The sequence below is a fragment of the Bufo gargarizans genome, chromosome 1 (genome assembly GCF_014858855.1).
Source record: "Bufo gargarizans isolate SCDJY-AF-19 chromosome 1, ASM1485885v1, whole genome shotgun sequence".
Lineage (NCBI taxonomy): Eukaryota > Metazoa > Chordata > Amphibia > Anura > Bufonidae > Bufo > Bufo gargarizans.
Genome location: NC_058080.1, coordinates 381996471 through 382024362, shown reverse-complemented (window position 1 = coordinate 382024362; position 27892 = coordinate 381996471). Strand labels below are relative to the sequence as shown.

The window sequence follows — 27892 nt, the reverse complement described above, 5'->3', positions numbered from 1 at the left end:
ATGCTGTAAGAAGGTACACGAAATAATCGTGGATGATGGGTACGTGTCACCGAGGTTCCTGGCTTCGGTGGAGTAAGAGCCGTTTTTTATTTGGTCAGCAGCAGTTGCTGTTTGACACCTTGATACTTAGTATGGCTATAATCGCTGACCCGGGACGGCTCTTACTCGGAGTAGTCAAAGTGCAGGATGGGCAACTACTCCCCATGTTCCAGGCCTGGTTGTGCCAGGCATAAAAAGTGGCCAGCACTGCCAGGTGGAGAGGATTACCTCCGTCTGACAGTGGAGCTCAGGAGGTCTGAGGGCTGTGTTGGGATCTGTGGCTTGAACCGGGCTGGAGGGCTCAGACTCCTGTGACTGCGAACAGGCCACCTAAGGCTACTTTCACACTAGCGTTCGATCGGATCCGTTCTGAACGGATCCGATCATAATAATGCAGACGGAGGCTCTGTTCAGAACGGATCCGTCTGCATTATTTTTAGCATATAAAAGCTAAGTGTGAAAATAGCCTCGTACGGATCCGTCCAGACTTTCAATGTAAAGTCAATGGGGGACGGATCCGCCTGAAGATTGAGCCATATTGTGGCATCTTCAAACGGATCCGTCCCCATTGACTTACATTGTAAGTCTGGACGGATCCGCACGCCTCCGCACGGCCAGGCGGACACCCGAACGCTGCAAGCAGCGTTCAGCTGTCCGCCTGTCCGTGCGGAGGCGAGCGGAGCGGAGGCTGAACGCCGCCAGACTGATGCAGTCTGAGCGGATCCGTTCCATTCAGACTGCATCAGGGCTGGACGGCTGCGTTCGGGTCCGCTCGTGAGCCCCTTCAAACGGAGCTCACGAGCGGACACCCGAACGCTAGTGTGAAAGTAGCCTAATGCTTGCCTGTGGACTTGACAAGGCAGAACTTCCAACAGGGTGTGAAGTAACACCCAGGAGAAAGGTGACTGTTTTGTATATGAACTTTTCATGTGTGTGAACAATCACCAAGCAACTCGCGTTTTTGTTTTGCTTTCACATGTGAATAAACACTGATGTTTTGAACCAAGAACTTGTACTTTGCCTCTGTGCTGCACCCGCTAATCCTAAATACCAGAGCGAATCCCAACAATACCTACACTTTATTGACCAGTTTTATCCAGTTGCCATCCCGATTTCTAACAGCTATATCTTCTGATGTAATGGATATAATGCTGTGCCCAAAATACTGTAGCTGAGCACAATTGGTTTGTTATTTTCAGATTTTCTATAGTGATGAATGTAGAGAGCACACCAAGCACTTTGGAGGCCCTGTTCTGGAGACCCTTTATTTTGGATTTTGCAGCAGGTTGTTTATTGAGGCAGGGGAGCATTAATATTGGTTGGCATCTCCCTTTTTCCATTAGTATATCTTGTACGGGTTGTAACTTGATAAACTGGCTACTGTTTCAGACTTTTTTTTTTTTTTTGTCTTAACATCAACCATTGTTCACTCTGTTTTTCAGGTTTTCATGAAGGAACCAGAAAGGCAAAAGCTGCAAGATACCCTTCATCAGGCTGTCATCAGGAAAATCATTCTACTGCAAAGTCTTTTCCGTATGGTTGTGGATAGGAGAAATTTCTTGAGAATGAAAAGTGCAGCTGTCACCATACAGGTAAAATAGGAATAAAAGGGATGTGCATATGTCTATACCAAAATCATAGTTGTGGAAAGCCCATCCTTAGAAATGACCGAGCTGAATAATTTTATAAAATGCATGAATCTTATAATGGTGCAAAAACATTTGACAAGCACAAATGTTTGCTTGTCTTTACTATGTATTATTATGTTTGACAGGATACCCAAACTTTTGCAAATTGTTTTACTATGCATTTAGCGCATACAAAAATTAGCTGTAAAAGCTTCTGTCACCTTGACAGCATACGGTGTACCCACTAAAAATTGACCGATCCATTGTAAATCAGTGACATATTTGCAAACTGATATGTCCTAATCACTGATTCCTTTAAAAATGGGGCCTATGACACTAGGGTATGCAAAGCCTGACACACGAATGTGTGCTCATATTTTTTTTTAACCAATTGGAACTACACATATATGTTCTTGGAAAAAATTTGGAATGGGTTGACTTCAGTAACCAGAAAAATTACCAAAACTGAGGATATTTTAGTTTAGAAAAAAGACGGACGAGGAGAAATCTAATAAGTATAGACAAACCTATTGGAACACGTCTCAATTATTGAGTTCAAGGGTTTGATTCAGTCCAGTTATCACAAATGTATAAAATCCAGCTCCTAGCCATGCAGTCTGCCTTTACAAACATATGTGAAAGAATGGGTCCTACTAAAGAGCTCAGTGAATTCCAGCCTGGTACTGTAATAGGATGTCACTATTGCAACAAGTAAGTTGATTAAATTAATTCCCTCCTAGATATCCCAGCTTCACCTGTGAGTGGTATTATTGTGAAGTTTTTAAGGGACCACAGCAACTTGTCTACAATGTGGTGGACCATGTAAAATGACAGAGCGGGCACACATGTCACCAGTGTTCTTCTGACTACAGAGTCTCAAAACTTCTCTGGCATTAAGGGGGATCTGTCAGCAGTTTTATGCTTCTAGGTTCTAACAGCTCCAGTGATGCCAATGAGTCTCCATATTTTTGAGCTCCCGTCTCTCCCAGCCCACCTGCCTCTGATTAACAGTTTATTTCCAACAAAATCAGCAGCAAGTGGGTGGAGAAAGCCAGGAGCTTATGAATATTCAGGACTTATTAGGCTTTGGAGCTGTACAATACAGATTTTGGCAGAATGGCTGGGTCAATTAAAGAAAGTGGACCTGTCCTTAGTTGACAGATTCCCTTTAACGTTAGCACAAAAACTGTGCACTGGCAGTTTCATGGCATGGGTTTCCATGGCCAAGGAGCTGCATGCAAACCATACATCACCAAGCACAATACTAAGTGTCAGATGGAGTAGGGTAAAGTGCATCACCACCAGACTCTGAAGCATTGAAAATGTGTTCTGTGGAGTGACGAATCATCCCTCTCTGGCAGTCTGACAGATGAGTCTGAGTTTGGCGAATGTCAGGAGAACATTACCTGCCTGAGTTATTTTTCAGGGGTTGGTCTAGGCCCCTTCATCTCAATGAAGGGAAATCTTAATGCTTCAGCATACCAAGACATACGGTATTGTATACTTTCAACTTAATGGGAACATTTTAGGGAAGGTCAGGTGGTCCAGGATTCCTGTACCACAGTGCACAAGACAAGGTCTATGAAGGCATGTTTGTGTCAGTTTGGTGTGAAAGAACTTGACTGGCCCGCACAGAGCCATCAGCCCCATCAAACCTTTGGGATGAGCCTGAACGGAGATTGCACGCCAGACCCTCTCCTCCAACATCCATGTCTGACCTCACTAAGGCTCTTCTGGATGAATGGGCAAAAAGTACCACAGACTCACTCCAAACTCTTGTAGAATGCCTACCCAAAGCGGTGACAAACTCCATATAATGTCTGTGGACTTAGAATTGGATTTCCTAAAAGTTGTGTAGGTATCTCAACACTTTTGACCTCACTAAAATAATTCAAAATGGCCCTGAATGTATTTCTTAAAGGGCCAGGCAGTGTTGGTCTCCTACTGCCTGCCGTGTAAATCTCACGTCTGTGCCGTCCCGTTCAGTATTCGGCAAAGGCGCAATCAGTAAAGGGCTCTTGCCGGCTACTGGTTACCTCACTGCGCCAGATTTCCCCAGCGCACAGGGCCGGCAGTTGGAGGTGAAGGCTGCCTGGCCCTGTCAATCTAGTGTAGCAGGGCGTGGCCAGAGGTGGGAGAACGGAGCTTCTAGGAGCAGGAACAACGCCTAGAGGCTAATTAGCATATTATAAAAGTTATATTTCTGGAGTAACGGGGGCATAGATAAAAGTAGGAATAGGCTAGTTAGGTTCAGCTGACATTAGCACGTCGCTAATGTCAGCTAGCTTAATCGGGTTCATTCTGGTGACAGAAACCCTTTAAGTGTAATATGCATATGCACTTACTGTGATACTTTAACCGCTTTAAGTCCGCCCATAGGATATAAACGTCCTATGGATGGACCTCTATTTCTGAACGGACGTTTCTGAACGTCCTTTCAGAAATAGCAGCTGCACGCCAATCGTGCAGCTGCTGATCGGGTTGCCCGCTGTCAGTGACAGCAGGGCAACCCAGAGAGAAGGCAGGGACAGTGCCCAGGTGTCCCTGCCTTCCGGATCGCTGCAGACACAGCGCTCACCGAGCGCTGTGTCTGCAGAGCAGGAAGCGCTGTGCGCTTCCTGTTCCGGCCCGGCGGTCATGTGACCGCCGGGACCGGAGCTGCAGGAGCTGTGTGAGGTCTTACAGAGACCTCGATCAGCCCTGCACTGCGGCTGTACAGCGCTGTATTGCCTCTCTGGGGGGTGCATTTCTTCTGTAACTGGGGCTACTATGTCAGCCCCAGTTACAGGAGAAATCAACAGTAAAAGAAAAAGTGAAGCAAATGTCCCCCAGAGGTCTTGTATGACCCTATGGGGGACGAAAAGTGTAAAAAAAAAAATAAAGGGTTGAAAAAAATAAAATAAAATAAAAAGTTTCACATGTAAAAATAAAAAGGTCCCCAAGTAAGGAATGAAAAAATAAAATAGACATATTTGGTATTGCCACGTCCGTAAAAACCAGCTCTATAAAAATATCACATGAGCTAACCCCTCGGATGAACACCGTAAAAAAAAAACCAAAAAAACCTGTCAAAACAAGCAATTTTTGTCACCTTGCATCACAAAATATGCAACACCAAGTGATCAAAAATGCGTATGTCCCACAAAATGGTACCAATAAAACAGTCACCTCATCCCGCAAAAAATGAGCCCCTACATAAGAAAATCTCTCAAAAAAATAAAAAAACTATAGCTCTTAGAACATGGAGACACTAAAACATAATTTTTTGGTTTCAAAAATGCTATTATTGTGTTAAAGTGAAACAAATAAAAAAAAGTATACATATCAGGTATTGCCGCGTCTGTAAAAACCAGCTCTATAAAATATCACATGAGCTAACCCCTCAGATGAACACCGTAAAAAAAAAAAAACTGTCAAAACAAGCAATTTTTGTCACCTTGCATCACAAAAGGTGCAACACCAAGTGATCAAAAACGCATATGTCCCACAAAATGGTACCAATAAAACAGTCACCTCATTCCGCAAAAAATGAGCCCCTACATAAGAAAATCTCTCAAAAAATAAAAAAACTATAGCTATCAGAACATGGACACATTAAAACATAATTTTTTTGTTTCAAAAATGCTATTATTGTGTAAAACTTTAATAAATAAGAAAAAGTATACATATTAGGTATCGCCACGTCCGTAACAATCTGCTCTATAAAAATGTCACTTGACTGAACCCCTCAGGTGAACGCTGTAAAAATAAATAAATAGAAACTGTGCTAAAACAACCAATTTTTGGGTCACCTTGCCCCATAAAGTGTTATAATGAATGATCAAAAAATCATATGTACCCAAAAATAGTACTAATAAAACTGGCACCTTATCCCCTAATTTCCAAAATGGGGTCACTTCTTGGGAGTTTCTACTGTAAGGGTGCATCAGGGGGCTTCAAATGGGACATGGCATCTAAAAACCATGTGGAGTTCCTTTTCTTCTGCGCCCTGCCGTGTGCCCATACAGCAGTTTATGACCACATGTGGGGTGTTTCTGTAAACCGCAGAATCTGGGTAATAAATATTGAGTTTTGTTTGGCTGTTAACCATCGATGTGTTAAAGAAAAAATTGGATTAAAATGGAAAATCTGCCCAAAAAGTGAAATTTAAAAATTTGATCTCCATTTTCCTTTAATTCTTGTGGAACGCATAAAGGGTTAACAAAGTTTGTAAAATCAGTTTTGAGTAACTTGAGGGGTGTAGTTTCTACAATGGGGTCATTTATGGGGGTATCCACTATGTAGGCCCCACAAAGTGACTTCAGACCTGAACTGGTCCTTATAAAGTGGGTTTTGGCAATTTTCTTAAAAATTTGAAGAATTTCTTCTAAACTTCTAAGCCTTCTAACGTCCTAAAAAAATAAAATGACATTTCCAAAATGATGCCAACATAAAGTAGACATATGGGGAATGTTAAGTAATAAATATTTTATGAGGTATCACTTTCTGTTTTAAAAGCAGAGAAATTGAAATTTAGAAAATTGTGAATTTTTCAAATTTTTGGGTAAATTTGGGATGTTTTCATAAATAAAGGTGAAATATTTTGACTCAAATTTATGACCATCATGAAGTACAATGTGTCACGAGAAAACAATCTCTGAATGACTTAAAGGCGTTCCAAAGTTATTACCACATGAAGTGAGATATGTCAGTTTTGCAAAATTAGGCCTGGTCAGGAAGGAGGCAAATGGCCCAGATGGGAAGTGGTTAAGTAATCTTGCAAATATCTCTAAATGTATAATATTTTATTTTTTTCTTTGAAGGCATACTGGAGGTCATATATTGTGAGACGAGACTTGGGGCTTATGAGGAATGCTGCTGTATGCATCCAGGCAGCCTGGAGAGGTCATGTACAGAGAAAGATCTTTATTGGACAGATTCAAGCTATACGAATATTACAAGCACTTTTCAAAGGATATTTACAAAGGCAAAAGTAAGTAGTGGATCCACTGAATTAAATCAGTTGTCCGCTTTTTACTGTTGAGAGCAGAGAAGGCAGCGCTTGTTCAAACAGCTGATCGTCGGGGGTTCCGGGAGTCAGACCCGCGCTGATCTAATATTGATGAGCTATCCTGAAGATAAATCATTAATAGTAAAAAGCAGACAACCCCTTTGAGCAGGTATCAAAACTATATCCATTGATTTTGTTTGTATTGAAAGTACTGTTAATTTATGTAAGAAACCTATGGGTTAGATTTACCAAAACAGGTGTAAAGGAAAACGGACTTATAAAAGTATCAATCTGGTTGGTTGCTATGGGCAACAAAGCCAGTTTTCCTTTGCACCAGTTTTGTTAAATCTCCCCCTTTGTATTACTGTTATCCTTATTTTTGGCTAATTGACTCTTTGAATGTACAGTTATGCCAAGGTGCAGGAGGAATGAATGGAGCAGGCTCACAAGGTGATCCCACTCCATATGCGGCAGGTGCTGGCAATGTAATACAGCTGACACCCAGCTGCAGTGACTGGGATTGGAGATAGCTTTGATCTCTGTCATTTAACCACTCATATGCCATGGTCAGTAGCAACTGGGGCATCTGAGTGGGCTAGACAAAGGGGGGCTCCCTATTTTTGTCTGCTTGCAGCACCCATGGCTAAATTGTGGGGTTCCTATCAGATCGGTCATCACTAGCTGATTCGGCCCTCCCACATCAGCTGTTTGTGTAGGTCTTTTGCCAGAGTTTGCCGCTGGAACTACACAGCACTATCAACCTTGTAAAGAGAGCACTGCTCACATTGACTTCAGTGGGAGCATCTATCAAATGATTAATTGATTGCCACCTATCTTAAAGGGAATGTCATCAGAAAATAACCTATTGTTTAAATCAGAAGAAAGTTGGGTAACAACCCTTACCAGCTCCACTCTCTAGGGTCTCCCTGACACTTTCAAATCGGCGTGCACTGTGATTGATTGTTTAAATTAAGTTTTTATGATAAACATTTTTTAAACATTTTTAATAATTTTTGGTGATGGGTTTTTTAAACCTATGTCACTATTTTAAAACATTACAGCATTTTTTTCACTGGCCACTAAGCCTAATAGGCTTCACTTCTTGGCTGTACAGGTCACTTTTCAGAAATCATTTCCTCATCGCTGGCATAAAACAGTAACATATATCACCTTATCATACACAGTACCAGTCAAAAGTTTGAACACACCTTGGCTTTTCATTACTGTTAATTCTGTTTGACCCTCTGCTCTTTCTATATTTAAGATCACCCCATGCACAAGTATCAGTGACTTACAGCTATCTATGTATACACACTTACACAGAGAATTGATAACACTTCCCCTGTGTACAACTATCAGAGACTGACAGCTATCTCTGTATACACAATTGAGCCTTATTCACATGTCCGTATCCATGCTCAAATCCGTGAGCAGGTAGTCAGTGATGCATCCGTGGAGCTGGCCGTAAAGGATCCGTGTTGGGTCCGTGTGTCAGTTTTTTGCTGTCTGTGTTGCATCCGTGTTTGACTGACACGGAACCACTGAATTTTTTTTCCCAAACATCTCTTCCTAATGATCCATGAACCACGGATGCAACACGGATGGCATCAGTGTTGCGTCTGTGGTTTTCACGGACCCATAGACTGTGATGGATCCACAAACAAAATCGAGCATGCATCAGTGTTAAAAACACTGACCCACGGACCGTGCTAAAACACTGATGTCTGAATACACACACTAAAATTAATAAGGACGTGTGCTGTCCTTTGCTCATTGTGGCCAAAAAGTCCTCCAGCCACTACTTTCTCTGCTCCGTTCTCAATATAGGTGCGGGTCCCAGTGCGGTGTGCCCTCCGGGACTTTACCGGCTGCCTTTACGAGATAGGTGTGGGTCCCACCTCTAGGCCCTGCACATATCAGACAATAGGGGCATATCCTAGCGATTTGCCCCCATTGTCTGAGATGGGAATAACCCTTTAACATACTAATCCATTGTTATGCTCTAATATGATTATAATTTTTAATATTGCTAAACTAATTATTATTTGTCTCTTCCAAGGTTCATTGTCATGTTAGATGCAAAGAGGAAGGCAGATGCAGAGGAGGAGAAAAGAAAGCAAGAAGCCATTGAAAAGGAGAGAGAAGCCCTGATGGAGAAGATTCGAAAGGAAAATGAGCAGAAACTGATAGAAGAGGAACTTAAAAAGAAAGCAGAAGTGACTGATGCTGGGACATCAAAAACAGTTTCTGGATCGGTCATACAGATTGCACCTCAAGAAGACAGTAAGGTAGAGAAGCAAAGTGAAACTACAAAGCAAGAAGAACCAATATGGTTGAAGAGAACAGATGAAGATGAGAGGATTCAAAGAGAGAATGACCGGAACAAGGCAGAGAAGAGTCCAGTGGAAAGTGAGGAGACAAAAATATCTCAAGATGTGCCATATCAAGGGATATCTAATCGTATAGTGGCAGCTAATGCCTGTGGTGAAATTAAGAGTCTTGACCGTTCAGCCAGCAGCCGTGAAAGGGAAAACAGGAGGCTCCGATGTCTGCTTCACGACATGCTGCAGAACAAACATATCTACTCCTCATTGGAGGATGAGCACGTGGAAGGTGCTATTTCACAAGTTGGACAGCAGAGGAGTAGTAGTAGTAGTAGTAGTAGTAGTAGTAGTGCTAAAGAAAAGTTGCTTGTAGTATCTCAAGAGGAGAAGTCAGACCAAGAGAAAGAACAAATATTTATTAAGGCCAGTGAAGCTACAACTCTAGATCAGAACTCAGAGAAACCTAAAAGGCCACCAAATCTTGATTTGGACCTTCAGCAGATGTCAAAAAAGCCATCTTTAGATCAGTGCAATGAAAGTTCACCACTAGATGTTGAAACCCCAACTGTAGGAATCATCCAGAGGTATAGTGACCATGAAAAACTGAGAAACAAAGCCGAAAGGTGGAAGGAGAAGAGACAAAATGAGTCTGGCCCGGTTGAAGTTCCAGGCACACCTGAGCGAGAGGAGTTTAATCTTCAAAGGGATGGCAAGGATATGTCAGCAAGGTATTTTGAGGTTCTCATTAGTAGTTTGTTAGGTGGCAAGTATATTGATTTTTAATATGGCGCAGATAGTTGATGCTCTAATCATTGCTCAACAGGGAGAAGCCATCTGCAGAGGATTCAACGAGGTTACAATCTCCTCCTGCCCCTCAGGTTTGTGAATGAATAGCTTTTACAAGACTGCTATACTGATTTACTGTTTGCAGTATTTTAACTGTTTTATGGTTTTGTTTGTAGCCACCTCCTCTGCATGTTGAAATAGATAAAGGACCAAATAAAGCTCACCTACAAAAAAAGAAATCAAACGAGTACAGCATTCAGTCTGACGTTGTATCAGACTCTAAGTGAGTGAGATGATGAAATAATCCAGTATTTTCTGGAATGATTTTTAATTGCTTTTCTAGGTGCAAATTCCAATCCCTTTTATTTGCAGGCATACTTTCAGGGGTCCTCTTTACAGGCTTTTGGGGAAGAAGCCTGATAAAAAAAGCAGCAAAGAGATTCCTCTGACCCCAGAGGGCACAGAACAGCCAGCTTTTCCACCATCAATCCAGGATAGTGTTGCAGCAAAAAGATCCATAGAAGGTTTATTTTTTTTATTTTTTTGTAATATGTATTCTCTATCTCACATGACTGAAATTAAGACTGACACATACATTCATATATACCACAGGGGCAGTTATTGGAGGACAGACAAGTCGCCAGTCACCTGTTGAACAGCCCAATAAACTACTTAGGAGTCGCTCCATTAAAATTGGTAAAGCCACTACTGTGTCTGAAACATGGAAGTCATCTTTGTGCCGGGAGATCACCAATTCTACTGAGCTAAAACATCTTGATGATTTTTTGTTTACCAAGGTAAATAGTGAAGAAATAGAAAGTGCAATGATAAATTATTTGTGGTAATAACTATTATTTGCTTGCTTGTAATTCCCCGGAGATGTCCTCCTGATGTCCTCTGAACAAACTAGAGATATTGTTTAACACCCTCTTACATGAATACATTAACCTGATGGCGACTAAGTGCCATACATGTACAGGGCTGGGCTTTGATCCAGAGTGCCATACAAGTATGGCATGGAATTAAAGCTCCTGACCCTGCAATCTAACCGGAGCAAATCTGGTCCTCAGCTATCAGACAAGTGAAACTCCTTTGAGAAGACAGAAGCCGTTTATTACTGCTATACCATAGTTCAGCCCCAGCTGAACCAAATACCACAGTGCAGCACAAAATACTCCCACCTGCGCCACAGTATTCAACTGTATCGCTGTCCGCAAATGTTGTCCCTCTTTACACTTTTCTAAAGTTCGGAGGTTGTCTGAAGTAGCGTCAAATTCGCAAAAACTGTTTGCAACTTTTTTTCAAACAAAGTTCTGGCGTGGGGAAAATGAAAACTTCCCGCTATGGTTCTTAGAAAAAAAAAAATTGTGGTCCATAAGGCGAAAACGGGTAACTAACTATACGTGAAATAAAAAAAAAATATTTTCTCCTAAGATGTGTCTTAGTAATTGCTTGAGTCATTTTTTTTGTCTGCTCAGATAACCACTCTGCACCAGGATAAATCTGCAATTGAATGTCTGCTCTACAGAGCCATGGAAATGTTTAGAGCCAATCTCAAGTCCATGTATTCTTCGCCTGTAAGTTACTACATAAATGTCTGTGTAAAAGTTTAATATATAATTTTTCTTTCTATGCTAGATGATTTTCTTTCTTAAAAAATACTCCTTATCCAGGCATGAATGTTGTATTACTGGGTACTATCTTCCTGCAAACCACTGGATCAAAAAGCTCAAATAGCAAGAATATATAGTACTTACAAAGTAGGGAATCGGAAGGCTTGAAGCAGTGTACTTCATTTTCATCTAGTAGACTTGATTTGAAAATATGTAAAAATAAATAAATAAGATGTAAGGTTCTTATGACTTGTTTTTTTTTCTTCTAGAACGGGCACATTCATGCTGGTTACAAGGACCTTATGGAGAACTTCCAGCTTCTTGTGAGCAGTCTAACTAAGGATAAGAATGAGAAGGATGTGAAGCTTGTTCTTAACTTGTTCCAGTCCTTCTTAGATGAATTTACACGTGGGTACTCTAAGAGAGAGGACCATGAACCCCAGAAGGTTGGTTTCATAATTCAAGGATTTAATTGCACTACAAGTGCTTCTGTCTGATGGACAAAGGACAGGGAGTCTGAAACCTGGACTATCCAGCCTAAAACCGGACCTCTGGCCACAGCACAATTTCAGTTACTGCACCATCCTAATAAGGGCTCATGCATACAGGCGTTGGGTGTTTTTTGGTCCACAATTTGCAGATCCTGGCCATGTGCATTCCGCATTCTCAGAACGGAAGTACCGGCCCCTAGGAGAACAGTCCTATCCTTGTTTGTAATGTGGACAATAATAGGACATATTCTATTTTTTTGCGGAACAGCCACGGAGTCATTTCTGTTTTTTTCGGCAGGTTAAAGTGAATGGTTTGGCATATGAGTAAAAAAAAAAAACTGAACGGACACAGGAAACCAAACCGTCCGTGTGCATGATTCCTAAATGTGATTTTTGGGAAGGCCTGGAAGCTGAATTTGCAGTTGTGAAGTTGAAGTTCTCTTATTCACTCTTTATAATTAATATTTTCGTCTATGTTTTAGCAGAGGAAATCTCAAAAGAAGAAGAGGAAACAAGTCCAACATGTAAGCGTTCTATTTTGGCTCTGTGTTTGACTACTCAACTTGTTAGCAATCCAAAAAGGACTTGTCACCCCTCCTGACGTGTCTGTCTTAGCAAATGCAGTATTTGAATTCCCCATCACACATGGCCATGGTGGTTTGCAGATTAAGGCTACTTTCACACTTGGGTTCGGAGCGGATCCGTCTGGTGTCTGCACAGACGGATCCGCTCCTATAATGCAAACGATAGTATCCGTTCAGAATGGATCCATCTGCATTATATTTCAGAAAAAAGTCTAAGTCCAATTTGTAGTCAGACGGATCTGTCCAGACTTTACATTGAAAGTCAATAGGGGATGGATCCGTTTGAACTTGCACCATATTGTGTCAACGCCAAACGGATCCGTCCCCATTGACTTACATTGTAAGTCTGGACCGATCCGTTTGACTCCGCACGGCCAGACGGACATGAAAACGCTGCAAGCAGCGTTCGGGTGTCCGCCTGCTGAGCGGAACGGAGGCCAAACGGATGCATTCTGAGCGGATCTGCATCCACTCAAAATGCATTGGGGCTGTACCGAACGCTAGTGTGAAAGTAGCCTTAATATGGAGAGGATACAACAGATATTTCACCCACAAATCCGTGCAGCCGATTATGATAATGCGTTCTGGCATCAGTGCCTCCTCATTTGGTCTTTTCCCTAGAATATGCAGGTATGCACCATTTGGTAAGGGAAATGGTAACACCAGTTGACAATTTATTCAAAAATTTCTAGTAGAAATAAGAGGAACAGGACAAAGCGGATTGTAAGAATAGATGCTATAGAATTGTTTTAAGAATACAAGCATTTACTAAAAATACCTGGAGTGCTGTTAGGTCTTCTTGAAATAAGCATTCAAATCAAGCAATCAGTTTAAGACCTTTGCATTTGTAAGATAAATGCATGTAAAACTAAACCAAAATTCATCAGGTCATAAATCTCAAACTAATAAATGTTTCAGGAAGTTCTAATGATGAGATATAAATGGTAGTGATCATAGAGACAGATATATTCTTTAACCTCCTCATTGTAATCCTGTTAAACAGCACTACAAGCAGCATAGCTGTCCCTATATACTGTAGAACTGCTTCCCCTGCATTCCCAGTAGTGAGCGCTTACTGCCCGCTGTCATGTATCTCCTGGTTAGTTATTCAGTGTGCTGGAGATACAGCAGGATCGTTCTCTGTCAGCGCTGGCCACACTGGTCAGTGAGAAATAGTGGGCATGTCAGAATGTATATTTACTGCCCAGTCAGTACTGCACTCTACTGTGAAGACTCATGCAATTCAGGGCAACTTTTATAATATAAATGTGCATCTTCACTAAATTCACTAAAGTAGATTAGAAAAATGTTGCCCATCATTGAGCCTGCATGTTAGAAGAAGAAAAAATAAATTGCAGTTATACGTTAAAGGCTGTGGATACTTTATTTTATTTTTTTCAATATTGCATTCAACTCATTTTGGGCAAGGAATAAGCCAGTATCCTCACAAGAACCTTTTGTTTTTTTTTTTTTTGTTTTTTTTCTGGGTGGACAGGAGTGTATAGAGATTAGAATTTTATTTGTGTGAATTTTGAAAAAAAACAATCTGTTTAATAAAAGAAATTCCAAAATCCAGTTGTCCAAAAACCACTCCTACAAAAAATTATTCTCTGTTAGAAAGGCGCATGATGTAATCTGAAGTGAATGTAATCTTCTCATCAGTGACTGTGTTTGTGAGTTATCCCTTCCCTTCGAATTTTTAGCTGTGTCATGTGTCAACTCTCTGATCTCTAACTGACACAGGACAGGAAGTCAGTTACTTCTCTAGTCATTCCTTTGAGAAAGACATTGAGGCTCCCATAGGAATACATAGAGAAACTGACTTTCTGTCCACAAATAAGATGCTGTGTTGTTTGGAAGGTCTGATTGCTGGTCACATGACACAGCTGAGGATCAGAAGGGAGGTTATAACTCACAAATACAGTCACTGGTAAGAAGATTACCTTCACTACAGATTAAGTATCTTTCTAAAAGATCAGAGAATTTTTTTATTTTTTTGGGGAGTTCTTCTTTAACCACCTCCCGACCGCTGTACGCACCGATGCGTCCGGGAGGTGGTTGTTTAGTTCCTCCTGGACGCATCGGCGCGTCCTCTCGCGAGACGCGAGATTACGTCACAGCCGGCCCGCGCATGCGCATCGCGGGCCGGCATTTCGCAGAAGACTATTTCGTCAGCAGCCTGCCGGCCACGATCATTGGCTGGCAGGCTGCTGATTTTTAAAAAAACCAATCAGCAGCCATATAACCCCACATATTAGTAAATATGATGGGGTTATATGGCTGCTGTGCTCCTCTGCTCCTTCTTTTGGTCGGTTGGTTCCAGCAGAGGAGCAGAGGAGCACATCTACTGTGAGTACCCACCACACCACATTTAGCCCCCAGATCACCCCAATTAACCCTTTGATCACCCCTTTTATCCCCCCTGTCAATCACTAGTGAAAGGAAAAAAGTGATCAGTGCAAACTGTCACTTTTTTTTTTCACTGTTATTGACCGTTAGGTTTTAGGTATAGTTTAGGTCCCTTGGTTAGGTAGTTAGCGATCAGTTAGCGCCCAGCCCACCGCACCGCAGTCCGTTATTCGCTGATTAGCGTATCGCTAATCAGCATTTGTACTTTTATAGTATCTGAAAGTGATCAAAACTGATCACGGTCAGATCTATAATAGTACTAGTGTCACTTTAGTTCGCCCTCCACCCAAAACGCAGTGTTTGCCCGATCAGGCCTGATCGGTCGCCCACACGTGCGTTTGCCCACGCCCGCCCCACCGCAGTGACAAAAAAATTTTTTTTTTTGATCACTGCACATTCACTTTACACGCACTGCGGCGATAAAAAAATCAGTTTTGATATTTTTTATCAACCGCAGCGGCATCCGGTACTTCGCTAGCCTCCCATTTGTAAGACAGGCTTGCTTTTTTTTTCTTGGGTAGTCTCAGGGAATACCCCGAAATTTAGTTGCCCACATGTCTAACAGGGGGTATTCCTCTGAAGAGGCCTACAGGCTTCTGACCCAGTCGGATGAGGAGTGGGAACCCTCATCTGATGAATCCAGCGGGTCAGAATACGAACCTGTAGAAAGCAGTGGCTCTCTGACCCAAAGTTCGGACGAGGAGGCTGAGGTCCCTGATAGCACCAGGCGTACCCGGCCCCGTGTCGCTAGACCGCAGGTTGCGCAGGATCCGCTTCAAGAGCAGCAGAGTGGGGCTGGTGCTGTCGGATTACGTGGTGAGGCATACACCAGCAGCCCAGCCCTTCCTGGACCTAGTACCAGCACTGCCGTACAACCTGGTGAAGTAGCGAGCACCAGAAGGGCAGTTGAAGCTGGTACGGTGGCACGTGCAGTAGTGACCCCGTCGCAGCCACCGCAAAGACGTGCCCGTAGAGCCCCTAGAATCCCAGAGGTGCTGGCAAACCCTGATTGGCAGTCCCCAACTTCAGCCGCACCCGTAGTTTTCCCTTTCACCGCCCAGTCTGGAGTTCGGGTTGAGACAGCTCAGATCGATTCGGCCCTGGGATTTTTTGAGCTGTTCTTGACTGCGGAGCTTTTAGACTTAGTCGTGGCAGAGACAAACAGGTATGCCACACAATTTATAACCGCTAACCCGGGAAGCTTTTATGCCCAGCCTTTCCGGTGGAAACCAGTCCAAGTTTCCGAATTTAAAACTTTTCTGGGCCTCCTCCTCAACATGGGCCTGACAAAAAAGCATGAATTGAGGTCATATTGGTCCACGAACCCGATTCATCACATGCCCATGTTCTCTGCTGCTATGTCCAGGACACGATTTGAGGTCATCCTGCGTTTCCTGCACTTTAGCGACAACACCGCCTCCCGTCCCAGGGGCCACCCTGCTTTTGACCGGCTCCACAAAATTCGGCCCCTCATAGACCATTTCAACCAGAAATTTGCAGATATTTATACCCCAGAGCAAAACATCTGCATAGACGAGTCCCTAATACATTTTACCGGGCGCCTTGGCTTCAAACAATACATCCCAAGCAAGCGCGCCCGGTATGGGGTCAAATTGTATAAGCTCTGTGAAAGGGCCACAGGCTATACCCACAAATTTCGGGTCTATGAGGGAAAAGATCAGACCCTGGAGCCGGTCGGTTGCCCTGACTACCTGGGGAGCAGTGGGAAGACAGTTTGGGACTTGGTGTCACCCTTATTCGGCAAGGGGTACCATCTTTATGTGGACAATTTCTACACAAGTGTGGCCCTCTTTAGGCATTTGTTTTTAGAACGGATTGGCGCCTGTGGTACCGCGCGAACTAGTCGCGTGGGCTTCCCCCAACGGCTCGTTACCACCCGTCTTGCAAGGGGGCAGAGGGCCGCACTGTGTAACGAAGAACTGCTCGCGGTGAAATGGAGAGACAAGCGTGACGTTTACATGCTCTCCTCCATTCACGCAGACACGACAATACAAATTGAGCGAGCAACCCGTGTCATTGAAAAGCCTCTCTCAGTCCACGACTATAACCTCCACATGGGAGGGGTCGACTTCAATGACCAGATGTTGGCTCCGTATTTAGTTTCCCGACGCACCAGACGCTGGTATAAGAAGGTGTCTGTATATTTAATTCAATTGGCTCTGTACAATAGTTTTGTTCTCTACAGTAAGGCTGGGAGAACTGGATCCTTCCTCAAATTTCAGGAAGAGATCATCGCGAACCTCCTGTATCCAGGAGGTTCCGTGGCCCCATCCACCAGTGTAGTTAGCCGTCTACACGAGCGACACTTCCCCAGTGTCGTTGCTGGTACCTCAAACCGACCGCCACCCCGAAAAAAATGTCGTGTCTGTAGCAGGAGTGGAATAAGGCGTGACACCCGCTATTTCTGTCCTGACTGTCCCGACCACCCTGCCCTATGCTTAGGGGAGTGTTTCCGAAAGTACCACACACAGGTACACCTAGCATAGGGATCACATCTCACCAGGATAGGCACACAGGGCTATTAGGGCCCATTCACTCACAGCTGCTGCAAACGTCTCCTTTCACATGGGACAAAGTGCATAACGCACTTCGCCACATCTTTGGGCGATTTGCGCTTTGCACATTGACCCATGGGGAAGGAGAGGTTTGTTCTATAAAGGTAAAAAAAAAAAAAAACAGGTAAGCAACAGGTTAATGTTTAGTTCCAAAAGTTAAAGTTACATGTTCTGTTCCAAAGTTAATAAAATTATTGCGTTGTGGCCTGGTTTTTTCTTTTTTTTTTTTTTTGTCTTTTTACCTTCCAGGTGGACCAACCGATCGACCAGCTGCAGCACCGATGTGCATTCTGACAGAAGCATTGCGCTGCTGTCAGATTACACGCAAGTCGGTGTATGCGGCGCTGCAAGACGGGATTTTCTCCTCTGCAGTGACAGATACGTTTGCCGAGGCATACGAGCTGAGGAGGAGGCGGCGTTCCTATGCTTTGGCAAGCACTTTGTGTGTGTGTGTATATATATATATATATATATATATATATATATATATATATATATATATATATATATATATATATATATATATATATATATATATATAAAAAAAAAATCCCGGCAATGATTTACTCATCCACATCGATTGATGCGAATGGAGAAATCTGGTTTGCCAGGGCATACGAGCTAAGTGGGTATGGATGTAGGGCGGAGCTCCTATGTCCTGGCAGACGCCTTTCCCCTCCATTTTTTTTTTTTTGGCAGAGATTTTTTCATCCACATTGATCGATGCGAATGAAGAAATCTGTGCCGTTCATTTTTTTCTTTCAGCCCAGAGGCTGAACGGAAAAAAAAATCTCATTACCTGTATGCTCAATATAAGGAGGATAGCAGAAACTCCTAATGCTGGCCATACATGTAATGATTGCGGAGACCCTCAAATGCCAGGGCAGTACAAACACCCCACAACTGACCCCATTTTGAAAAGAAGACACCCCAAGGTATTTGCTGAGGGGCATATTGAGTCCATGAAAGATTGAAATTTTTGTCCTAAGTTAGCGGAAAGTGAGACTTTGTGAGAAAAAACAAAAAAAAATCAATTTCCGCTAACTTATGCGAAAAAAAAAAAAAATTCTATGAACTTGCCAGGCCCCTCATTGGATACCTTGGGGTGTCTTCTTTCCAAAGTGGGGTCACATGTGGGGTATTTATACTGCCCTGGCTTTTTAGGGGCCCTAAAGCGTGAGAAGAAGTCTGGGATCCAAATGTCTAAAAATGCCCTCCTAAAAGGAATTTGGGCCCCTTTGCGCATCTAGGCTGCAAAAAAGTGTGACACATCTGGTATCGCCGTACTCAGAAGAAGTTGGGGAATGTGTTTTGGGGTGTCATTTTACATATACCCATGCTGGGTGAGAAAAATATCTTGGTCAAATGCCAACTTTGTATAAAAAAATGGGAAAAGTTGTCGTTTGCCAAGATATTTCTCTCACCCAGCATGGGTATATGTAAAATGACACCCCAAAACACATTCCCCAACTTCTCCTGAGTACGGCGATACCAGATGTGTGACACTTTTTTGATGCCAAGGTGGGCAAAGGGGCGCATATTCCAAAGTGCACCTTTCGTATTTCACCGGTCATTTTTTACAGATTTTGATTGCAAAGTACTTCTCACACATATGGGCCCCTAAATTGCCAGGGCAGTATAACTACGCCACAAGTGACCCCATTTTGGAAAGAAGACACCCCAAGGTATTCCGTGAGGGGCATGGCGAGTTCCTAGAATTTTTTATTTTTTGTCGCAAGTTAGTGGAATATGAGACTTTGTAAGGAAAAAAGAGAAAAAAAAAAAAATCATCATTTTCCGCTAACTTGTGACAAAAAATAAAAAATTCTAGGAACTCGCCATGCCCCTCACGGAATACCTTAGGGTGTCTTCTTTCCAAAATGGGGTCACTTGTGGCGTAGTTATACTGCCCTGGCAATTTAGGGGCCCAAATGTGTGAGAAGTACCTTGCAATCAAAATGTGTAAAAAATGCCCTGCAAAATCCGAAAGGTGCACTTTGGAATATGTGCCCCTTTGCCCACCTTGGCAGCAAAAAAGTGTGACACATCTGGTATCGCCGTACTCAGGAGAAGTTGGGGAATGTGTTTTGGGGTGTCATTTTACATATACCCATGCTGGGTGAGAAAAATATCTTGGTCAAATGCCAACTTTGTATAAAAAAATGGGAAAAGTTGTCTTTTGCCAAGATATTTCTCTCACCCAGCATGGGTATATGTAAAATGACACCCCAAAACACATTCCCCAACTTCTCCTGAGTACGGCGATACCACATGTGTGACACTTTTTTGCTGCCAAGGTGGGCAAAGGGGCGCATATTTCAAAGTGCACCTTTCGGATTTCACCGGTCATTTCTTACACATTTTGATTGCAAAGTTCTTCTCACACATTTGGGCCCCTAAATTGCCAGGGCAGTATAACTACCCCACAAGTGACCCCATTTTGGAAAGAAGACACCCCAAGGTATTCTGTGAGGGGCATGGTGAGTTCCTAGAATTTTTTATTTTTTGTCGCAAGTTAGTGGAATATGAGACTTTGTAAGAAAAAAAAAAAAAATAAAAAATCATCATCATTTTCCGCTAACTTGTGACAAAAAATAAAAAGTTCTATGAACTCACTATGCCCATCAGCGAATACCTTAGGGTGTCTACTTTCCGAAATGGGGTCATTTGTGGGGTAGTTATACTGTTTGGGCATTGTAGAACCTCAGGAAACATGACAGGTGCTCAGAAAATCAGAGCCGTTTCAAAAAGCGGAAATTCACATTTTTGTACCATAGTTTGTAAATGCTATAACTTTTACCCAAAGCATTTTTTTTTTGCCCAAACATTTTTTTTTTATCAAAGACATGTAGAACTATAAATTTAGCGAAAAGTTTATATATGGATGTCGTTTTTTTTGCAAAATTTCACAGCTGAAAGTGAAAAATGTCATTTTTTTGCAAAAAAATCATTACACTTTGATTAATAACAAAAAAAGTAAAAATGTCAGCAGCAATAAAATACCACCAAATGAAAGCTCCATTAGTGAGAAGAAAAGGAGGTAAAATTCATTTGGGTGGTAAGTTGCATGACCGAGCGATAAACGGTGAAAGGAGTGTAGTGCCGAAGTGTAAAAAGTGGCCTGGTCATGAAGGGGGTTTCACCTAGCGGGGCTGAAGTGGTTAAAGGGATTCTGTCACCTCGTTTTAGGTTATAGAGCTGCGGACATGTACAGCTAGATCGCCTCTAGCATGTCCGCAATATACTTGTCCCATAAAGCTGTGTCCTTTTTATTGTGTTTAAAAAATTATTTTATAGATATGTAAATGACTCTGGTAAGGAGCCCAAGGGGCTTTACTAAACTTCTTGGAGCCCACCCACGCCCCCCTGTGAAGGAGCCCAGCACCGCCTGCGTCCCCCCAATCTCCTTCTTGCTCACATTTAGATTGTCGTAATCTCGCGATGCGCAATGCTGGTATAGTGTTCATTCCCTGTGCTGGCATCAGCCTCAGGGAAGGAACTGCGCATTGCGAGATTACGCATCTAGAGATTACGGCAATCTAACTGTGATCAAGGAGGAGATTCGGAGGACGCAGGCGGTGCTGAGCTCCTTCACAGGGAGGCGTGGCTGGGCTCCAGAATGGTTAGTACAGCCCCCGGGCTCCTTACCAGGGTCATTTACATATCTATAAAATAATTTTTTAAACACAATAAAAGGACACCGCTTTATGGGACGGGTATATTGCGGACATGCTAGCGGCAATCTTGCAGTGCACGTCCGCAGCTCTATAACCTAAAACGAGGTGAAGGAATCCCTTTAAACGTAAGCGCTCCCTTTTACATAGCATAAGATGCTTTGTACCACAGCCTGGTGAATTGTTGTGATTTTACAGATTTTTCCTATACTAGAAAAGATCAGCATAATCAGTCTGATCGCCATAGATATTAGCGAGATACCTGGCCAGCATATATATATATATATTTTTTTTTACTTTTTTGGATTATTGATCTTTAATAATCACAACTAAATTTTCCTTTTCTTTTTGCAGTTGGAATCACATGGGCATGTGTTTGTCAGCTACCAGGTTAACATTGGTCAATCCTGTGAACATTGCTCCTCTGGAATATGGCCAATGGAGAAAGCTTTCCTCTGCAGCAGTAAGTACAAGTAGATAATTCAAGCCACTTAATAGGAAATTATACTATACTGATAAGTACAGTAGACCTATAAATAAGCGGAGAGGACTGAACACGCATTCAGTTAAGGCTACTTTCACACCTGTGCTTTCCCTTTCCGCTATTGAGATCAGTCATGGGACACATCCCTTTTGTCCCCATTCATTGTCAATGGGGACAAAACTAAACTGAATTCATTCCATTCCGTTTGGCTGCGTCTCTATAGCAGATAGAATAATGCTGCAAGCAGCGTTTTTCTGGCCGCAATGTGGTGCGGAGCAAGGCGGATCAGTCATGACTCACAATGTAAGTCGATGGGGATGGATCCGTTTTCTCTGACACAATAGAAAACGGATATGTCCCCCATTGACTTTCAGTGGAGTTCATGACGGATCAGTCTTGGCTATTTTAAAGATAATACAACCGGATCCGTTCATAACGGAGGCAGGTGATTGTATTATCATGACAAACGTTTTTGCTGATCCATGACTGATCCAGCAAAAACGCTGGTGTGAAAGTAGCCGCCTTCAGTCCCTGTTCTTCATACACACTATCGTGAATTTTAGAAGTGCCCTTAATGTGTATAACAAAATGGTATCAATCGATATAATCTATAGTACTTTACTACCCAGATTTCCCTCAGTGACCTGGTTCATTAGCAGTATCCCCTGTGTGCATTTTCATTCCACTTGAGACTAGACCTATGAGATTTGCATAAGGACTGAAGCAGAGGCAGTCAGTCCCGTTATAAAGTTTAGGGGCAGACTATTACAATTTGGGTCAGTACCCTAGCACGTAATTACATGAAAAGCATCCCAGCCTAATTCCAAATTGTCCTTACATAGACTGCAAGATGATCTGCCACAAGAAATGTCAGAGCAAGATTCAAACCCGTTGTATGCCAGCTGGAGTGAGACATGTAAGTTGAAAACAAGAGCAAATTGTGCAGAATTAACGATGTTTTCTATTTGTTGAGTTAATAAATCCTTGGAATACGCCTTCAATATCAGACGGGTGAGGGACTCTTTGCACCCCTAGCGATCAGTTGTTTAAAGGGGCCAAGTTGCTCATGCAAGCAATTCAACCATGGTTTACAGGGGGCCATCTACCTGCGCACCGTCTGCTTAGTAGCTGCTGTGCAAGATGTTGCAGCTTCTTTACGTTCAAGTGAATGTAATGAAGCTGTTATAACCTACGCCTCTGCTACAAAGAAGACGACGTGCAGGAAAATAACTTACATTGTTCTTTTTTCATAAACTGAATTGCCTGTGTTACTTAAAAAAGGGAATCTGTCAGTACGGTCTTGAACTATTATCTGTAGTAATGTCAGTAGTTCTGTCCAGATCACCATTTTTTTTATATACCCTATTGCCCACACACACACACTCTCACCCTCTTTCTATGCTGTCAGTGCTAAAATACAGGACTGCTATGCTGTGCTAACAGAATGCTGGGGGCTCCTATGCACAGCAGTACCGACAATGTATTTCAGTGCAGCTTTGAATGCTGAAAGCGTGGTAATAGGAGCAGTAAGAAAAAAAAATAGAGATATAGGGCATATTTTTTTAAGACTTGCGTTTTAGATGCCAGCCTTAATAAAGCCCTAAACTGGCAGTGGATCCGCCGAAGTTATGAAGAGGTGCAGGCCTCTCCTTAATTCCGGCTCATCCAGCGCCAGACTAAATGGAAGACCGCTTGCTGTCTTACATTTAGACCATTTTCTACACCTAAAACGGGCATAGAAAATGGTGAATGTCACCCCTTCCCCTCCCACCATTTTAGACCTGTGGTAGATGATTTAGGCATATTTCAGCATAGTAAATGACCCTCCATAGACTTCTTATTTGCAGTACTACTCATTTATTACTGCAGATAAATCAAAATTGTGGTGACAGAGGGGAAGAAGGAAATTATGAGGGCATTACATAGCATATGTTTCTCTGGGACTATATTCTATGCATGGCATGAAAGGGGTTGGCAAAAGCTAATTGTAGTACATTCTGGGAGATGCTTGATGAGCTTCTGCTCACACGTAGAAAAGCAAGCAAGCCCTTTTAGGTTTGTGAATTTAGTGGGATAAGCCCTTTAAGCTATTTAGTAAATGCAGAAGGAAAATAAGAGAAAACTAAAAGGGGCAGTAGACTTAATAAAACATCACTTTTAATAATACATAGGAGATAAAAATGGCCCCTCCTGACCACCACCCTAGCAGACACCACCACCCTGGGTCTTGCCGCATCGTGTGCCTACAGCCACCCCTGACCGCAGCCATCAGTGAGCTTAGTCATAGACTGACTTCAGCGAACCCATAGGCTATTCCCTGCCCACAGGACTATCAGTCGCCAGGGATAACCACCGTCTAGCCCCGTGTCCCCTGAAGAGTCCTGGGGCTGCAACTGAAGAAATGCATTGGGACACTTGAGTATTTCCCCATTTTTATCCTTTATTGGTTTCTGTGGTGGAGCTATTCTCATTTTTTTTGCCTACCAGTGTTTTGTTCCAAAGTGTGAATCCTTTTTTCCTCTGTCAATCTACATTGACTAGGGCCTTACTAGGGCTTCCTACTCAGGATCAGAGTTCCGGTCTGGGCCACCCCTTGCGGGGCTTTTTATTAAAAGCAATGTTTTATTAAGTCTACTGTCCCTTTTAGTTTTCTCTTGCATTCTTTGAGCAGTATTTCAGGGATGCTTGGACTGCCCCTCCTGATTGACCAGATTTATTCAGAAGGAAAATAACCCACCATAGGAACAAAACAACTGACAGCCCAGGAGCTTTTCATGCGAGCTCTTTTACTTGTAATGTATTTCAGAGCTAGGCCTCTTCACTCTTGAGTCGCCAATGTTAAGAAATCTGAAGAAGGAACAGGTCTGCTCTGAAATGTATTACTAATAAGCGTTCTCTGCAAAGCTCCTGCTGCTCCTTTTTTGACCCCATAATAAGCGGCGCCTGTGGAGGATTCTTTTTTAATTCTGCATCTATTGTATTCTCACCAGGAGTGTGATCCACAGCATCAGCTTCTTATCCTCTGTAACAAGTCAGCTACATTGTTGTATGTACATGTAGCACCCACAGGCATTTTCATTTCTTCACATGTAGCATTCTCCATCTCATTTGAAGACAAGGGATTGACAACTTTCTACTTACTACAATACTGACATGTAAATGCAAATGAAGTGCTAAGATGGGCATTGCTTATCCTAGCACACCAGCTGCCCATGGATGCCATATGTAAACGTGTGGTGGTGGTCGTACTTGCACAATATAGGAAAAAGAAGTAGCTTATATGCGCTCCCATGGTCCTGGCCACCAGAGAGGCTGATGCTTTTTCCTATAGTGTGCAAGCACAACCACCACTGATGGATTGCAGGGTAGTCTGTAACCGTGGAAACGAGCAGTGTATAATGTGATAGAAAAATTAATCCAGGCGACAAAGGAGACAATATGGACAATCGCATACATTAGTAAGTGCCTTGTATTAACTTTCTCTACATGATAAATGCCACTTGCTGAAGTGAGACGACCACAATACACTTATAGCGGAAGTCCAGGGTTTAAACAGAAGCTGGGCGAGCACCATAGCCGCTGGGTACCAACTGGTCTACACATCAGACGCCCGGAGGCAATGCCTTTGATTGGTGATAACGCCGGTCACAGAAATTTAACTCCTCATGATAATTTGCGACCATGGAATCTTAAGTGAAAGCTCCCTCAATCTCAGCGCAGTGGAGCCAGTTTGTTTGCTGTGGCAGCCTTAGGCCTTCTTAAAGAGGACCTTTCACTACTGTACAAACTAAAAACTAGCTAGATCAGTGGGCAGAGCGGCGCCCAGGGGTCCCCCTGCACTTACTAGTATGCCTGGGCGCCGCTCCGTTCGCCCGGTATAGGCTCCGGTGTCTGCGCTCCCTCTGACTGATTTCTTGTAGGAGGCGTGTCCCTTGCTGCACTGCTGGCCAATCGCAGCGCACAGCTCATAGCCTGGCTATGAGCTGTGCACTGCGATTGGCCAGCAGTGCAGCAAGGGACACGCCTCCTACAAGAAATCAGTCAGAGGGAGCGCAGACACCGGAGCCTATACCGGGCGAACGGAGCGGCGCCCAGGCATACTAGTAAGGGCAGGGGGACCCCTGTGCGCCGCTCTGGCCACTGATCTAGCTAGTTTTTAGTTTATACAGTAGTGAAAGGTCCTCTTTAAGCATCCAAAGCCTGCCACAGCAATGTTCCAATGGCAGGGTTCTATAGGAACATAAAGAATCTCCCATAATCTGCAATAGTATTTCATTCGATCAAAGTCCCCTATGGGGCTTTATAGAAAAGTTTAAAAAAATGTGTAATTATATACATTCATACACATATGGGATCTTCTGGTGACAGATCCATTTTGACAGCTTTTCCAAAACTGAGTAGATGTAGTATGAAATGGTCGTCCCTCTGTCTCTTGTTCAGCATACTTCATTGTAATGCTACAATGGGGTTTTTATTGAATAAATGTAAAATTATTAATGGGGAGTAAGACTCTCCATTCCTGCAGTGTGTAAGCTGAATTCAGTTGATCATATTGGTTGGTGGATGACCAGAGGTTTACCTGTCAGTGTGGTATTATTTGCTGTTCATAGAAAGTAAAGTAATTTTAATTTTTCTCAACCTATAAACAGAACCCGGGAAGCCATCATTTTGGTGTGCACGTGGCGGACCTAACCAATGAGACTACATCGGTACCAGTTGTGATGGAAATCCTTCTGGAGTACTTGGAGATGCATGGCCTGTATACTGAGGGAATTTACCGCAAATCTGGTGCGGCCAATTGCATGCGGGAGCTTAAAATAAACCTGGAGAAAGGTATACTAAAGATGGTAGAAGTTTTTGATTCTTAGATCTTAAGGCACAATTACATTTTTATGATTGCGAATAATGAACTTTAGAACTGGTATAATTCCTACACACACACACACACACACACACACACACACTTGGGAATCGCTCATCATTGCCCCTAGCAGATGTATTCATATTAGGCCTTATGCACACGACCGTTGTTGTTCCGTTCCGTGATCCGTTTTTGTTTCCGTGTGTCTTCCTTTATTTTTGGAGGACCAGCAGACATAAAGGAAAGTAAAAAAGGTTTGCCATGCAAATGATAGGAAAAAAACGGACACGGATGACAATCTTGTGTGCCTCCAAGTTTTTTAGCAGTCCCATTGACTTGAATAGGTCCGCAAACCGTTTTCCGCGAAAATAATAGGACAGGTTATGCCTTTTTGATGGACTGGAACCACTGACGCAGATGGCAAACGGTGCATTAGCCGAGTTTTCAACGGACCCTTTGAAAATCCATGGGTCCGCAGAAAAACGGCACAACGGACACGAAATAAAACAGTCGTGTGCATGAGGCCTTAGTCAGTTTGCTATGTATAGGCAATATTTTTGTATCTGCTTTCCCTAAAGACAGTGAACAGGTCACACACCAATCAAGCAGGATCTTGTTTTTCATACTTGATCATTTAACACCTACTCTTATAGCCATTTGGATAGAAGTTATTTTTATGTCTGCCTTTGATGGTTCCTTTGTAAATTATTGCATTGTTAGTGATTTACATTGACTTGATTCTGAGTTTTAAGTATTTTATAGTTATTTACTTTTATATTTATTTGACGAAGCAAAATATTACAGTTTCTAATTGCTTCAGCAATGTTCTTTACAGACCCCACTTCAGTCAAACTTGATAAGTATGCAATCCATGCAATCACTGGCATTCTAAAACAGTGGTTGCGTGAGCTTCCTGAACCTCTGATGACGTTTGCACAATACAGCGAGTTCCTGAAAACTGTGGGTATGTTTCCTAACTTTACACATTGGCAACTAAAATGTTTGCAAGTTTATAATTTTTGTATATAGTGTAAGGGACCTATTAGGCGGAGCAATTATCAATTGAATCCTCGTATAATAGTTAGAATTTCAGAAATTATCCTTGCATATAATTAGTATGCAACGGGATCAAATGACGAATGAGAAATCACTTGTTTTCCATGGATCGGACAAATATCCCTGAAGGATTATCCTCACCACCACATTCACTTGTCTAATCACTAATCTGACAGTCATTGTCTGTGTCAATGCTCTAGAGGAGAAAGAACAGTAATAAACAAACTGCAACAGTATTTAGTATTTATTTGTTTGTGCAATTGAAAGTTTTTTAATGCAATTGACTTGTTAGATCATCTATTGTTTCTCATTAATGAAAAAATATCTTCCTCTCTAATATGACACTACGGGTAGAGGACCTTCAAGACAACAGGTTT

General features: G+C 42.6%; 1 protein-coding gene across 8 annotated transcripts in view; it reads left to right on the top strand.

Moving 5' to 3' along the window:
- MYO9B (myosin IXB) overlaps positions 1-27892 on the top strand; it is a 157614-nt gene that overhangs the window by 103013 nt on the left and 26709 nt on the right. For 7 of the 8 annotated variants that reach the window (XM_044270264.1, XM_044270282.1, XM_044270246.1 and 4 more), the window contains 14 exons: positions 1482-1631; positions 6470-6639; positions 8717-9709; positions 9805-9859; positions 9944-10050; positions 10140-10291; positions 10380-10564; positions 11246-11344; positions 11650-11826; positions 12354-12395; positions 21469-21577; positions 22441-22514; positions 26248-26431; positions 27295-27423. In XM_044270264.1, the coding sequence (XP_044126199.1) occupies positions 1482-1631; positions 6470-6639; positions 8717-9709; positions 9805-9859; positions 9944-10050; positions 10140-10291; positions 10380-10564; positions 11246-11344; positions 11650-11826; positions 12354-12395; positions 21469-21577; positions 22441-22514; positions 26248-26431; positions 27295-27423 (2626 nt within the window). The remainder of the gene's footprint in view (positions 1-1481; positions 1632-6469; positions 6640-8716; positions 9710-9804; positions 9860-9943; positions 10051-10139; positions 10292-10379; positions 10565-11245; positions 11345-11649; positions 11827-12353; positions 12396-21468; positions 21578-22440; positions 22515-26247; positions 26432-27294; positions 27424-27892) is intronic. The other variant, XM_044270230.1, reaches the window with a different exon arrangement.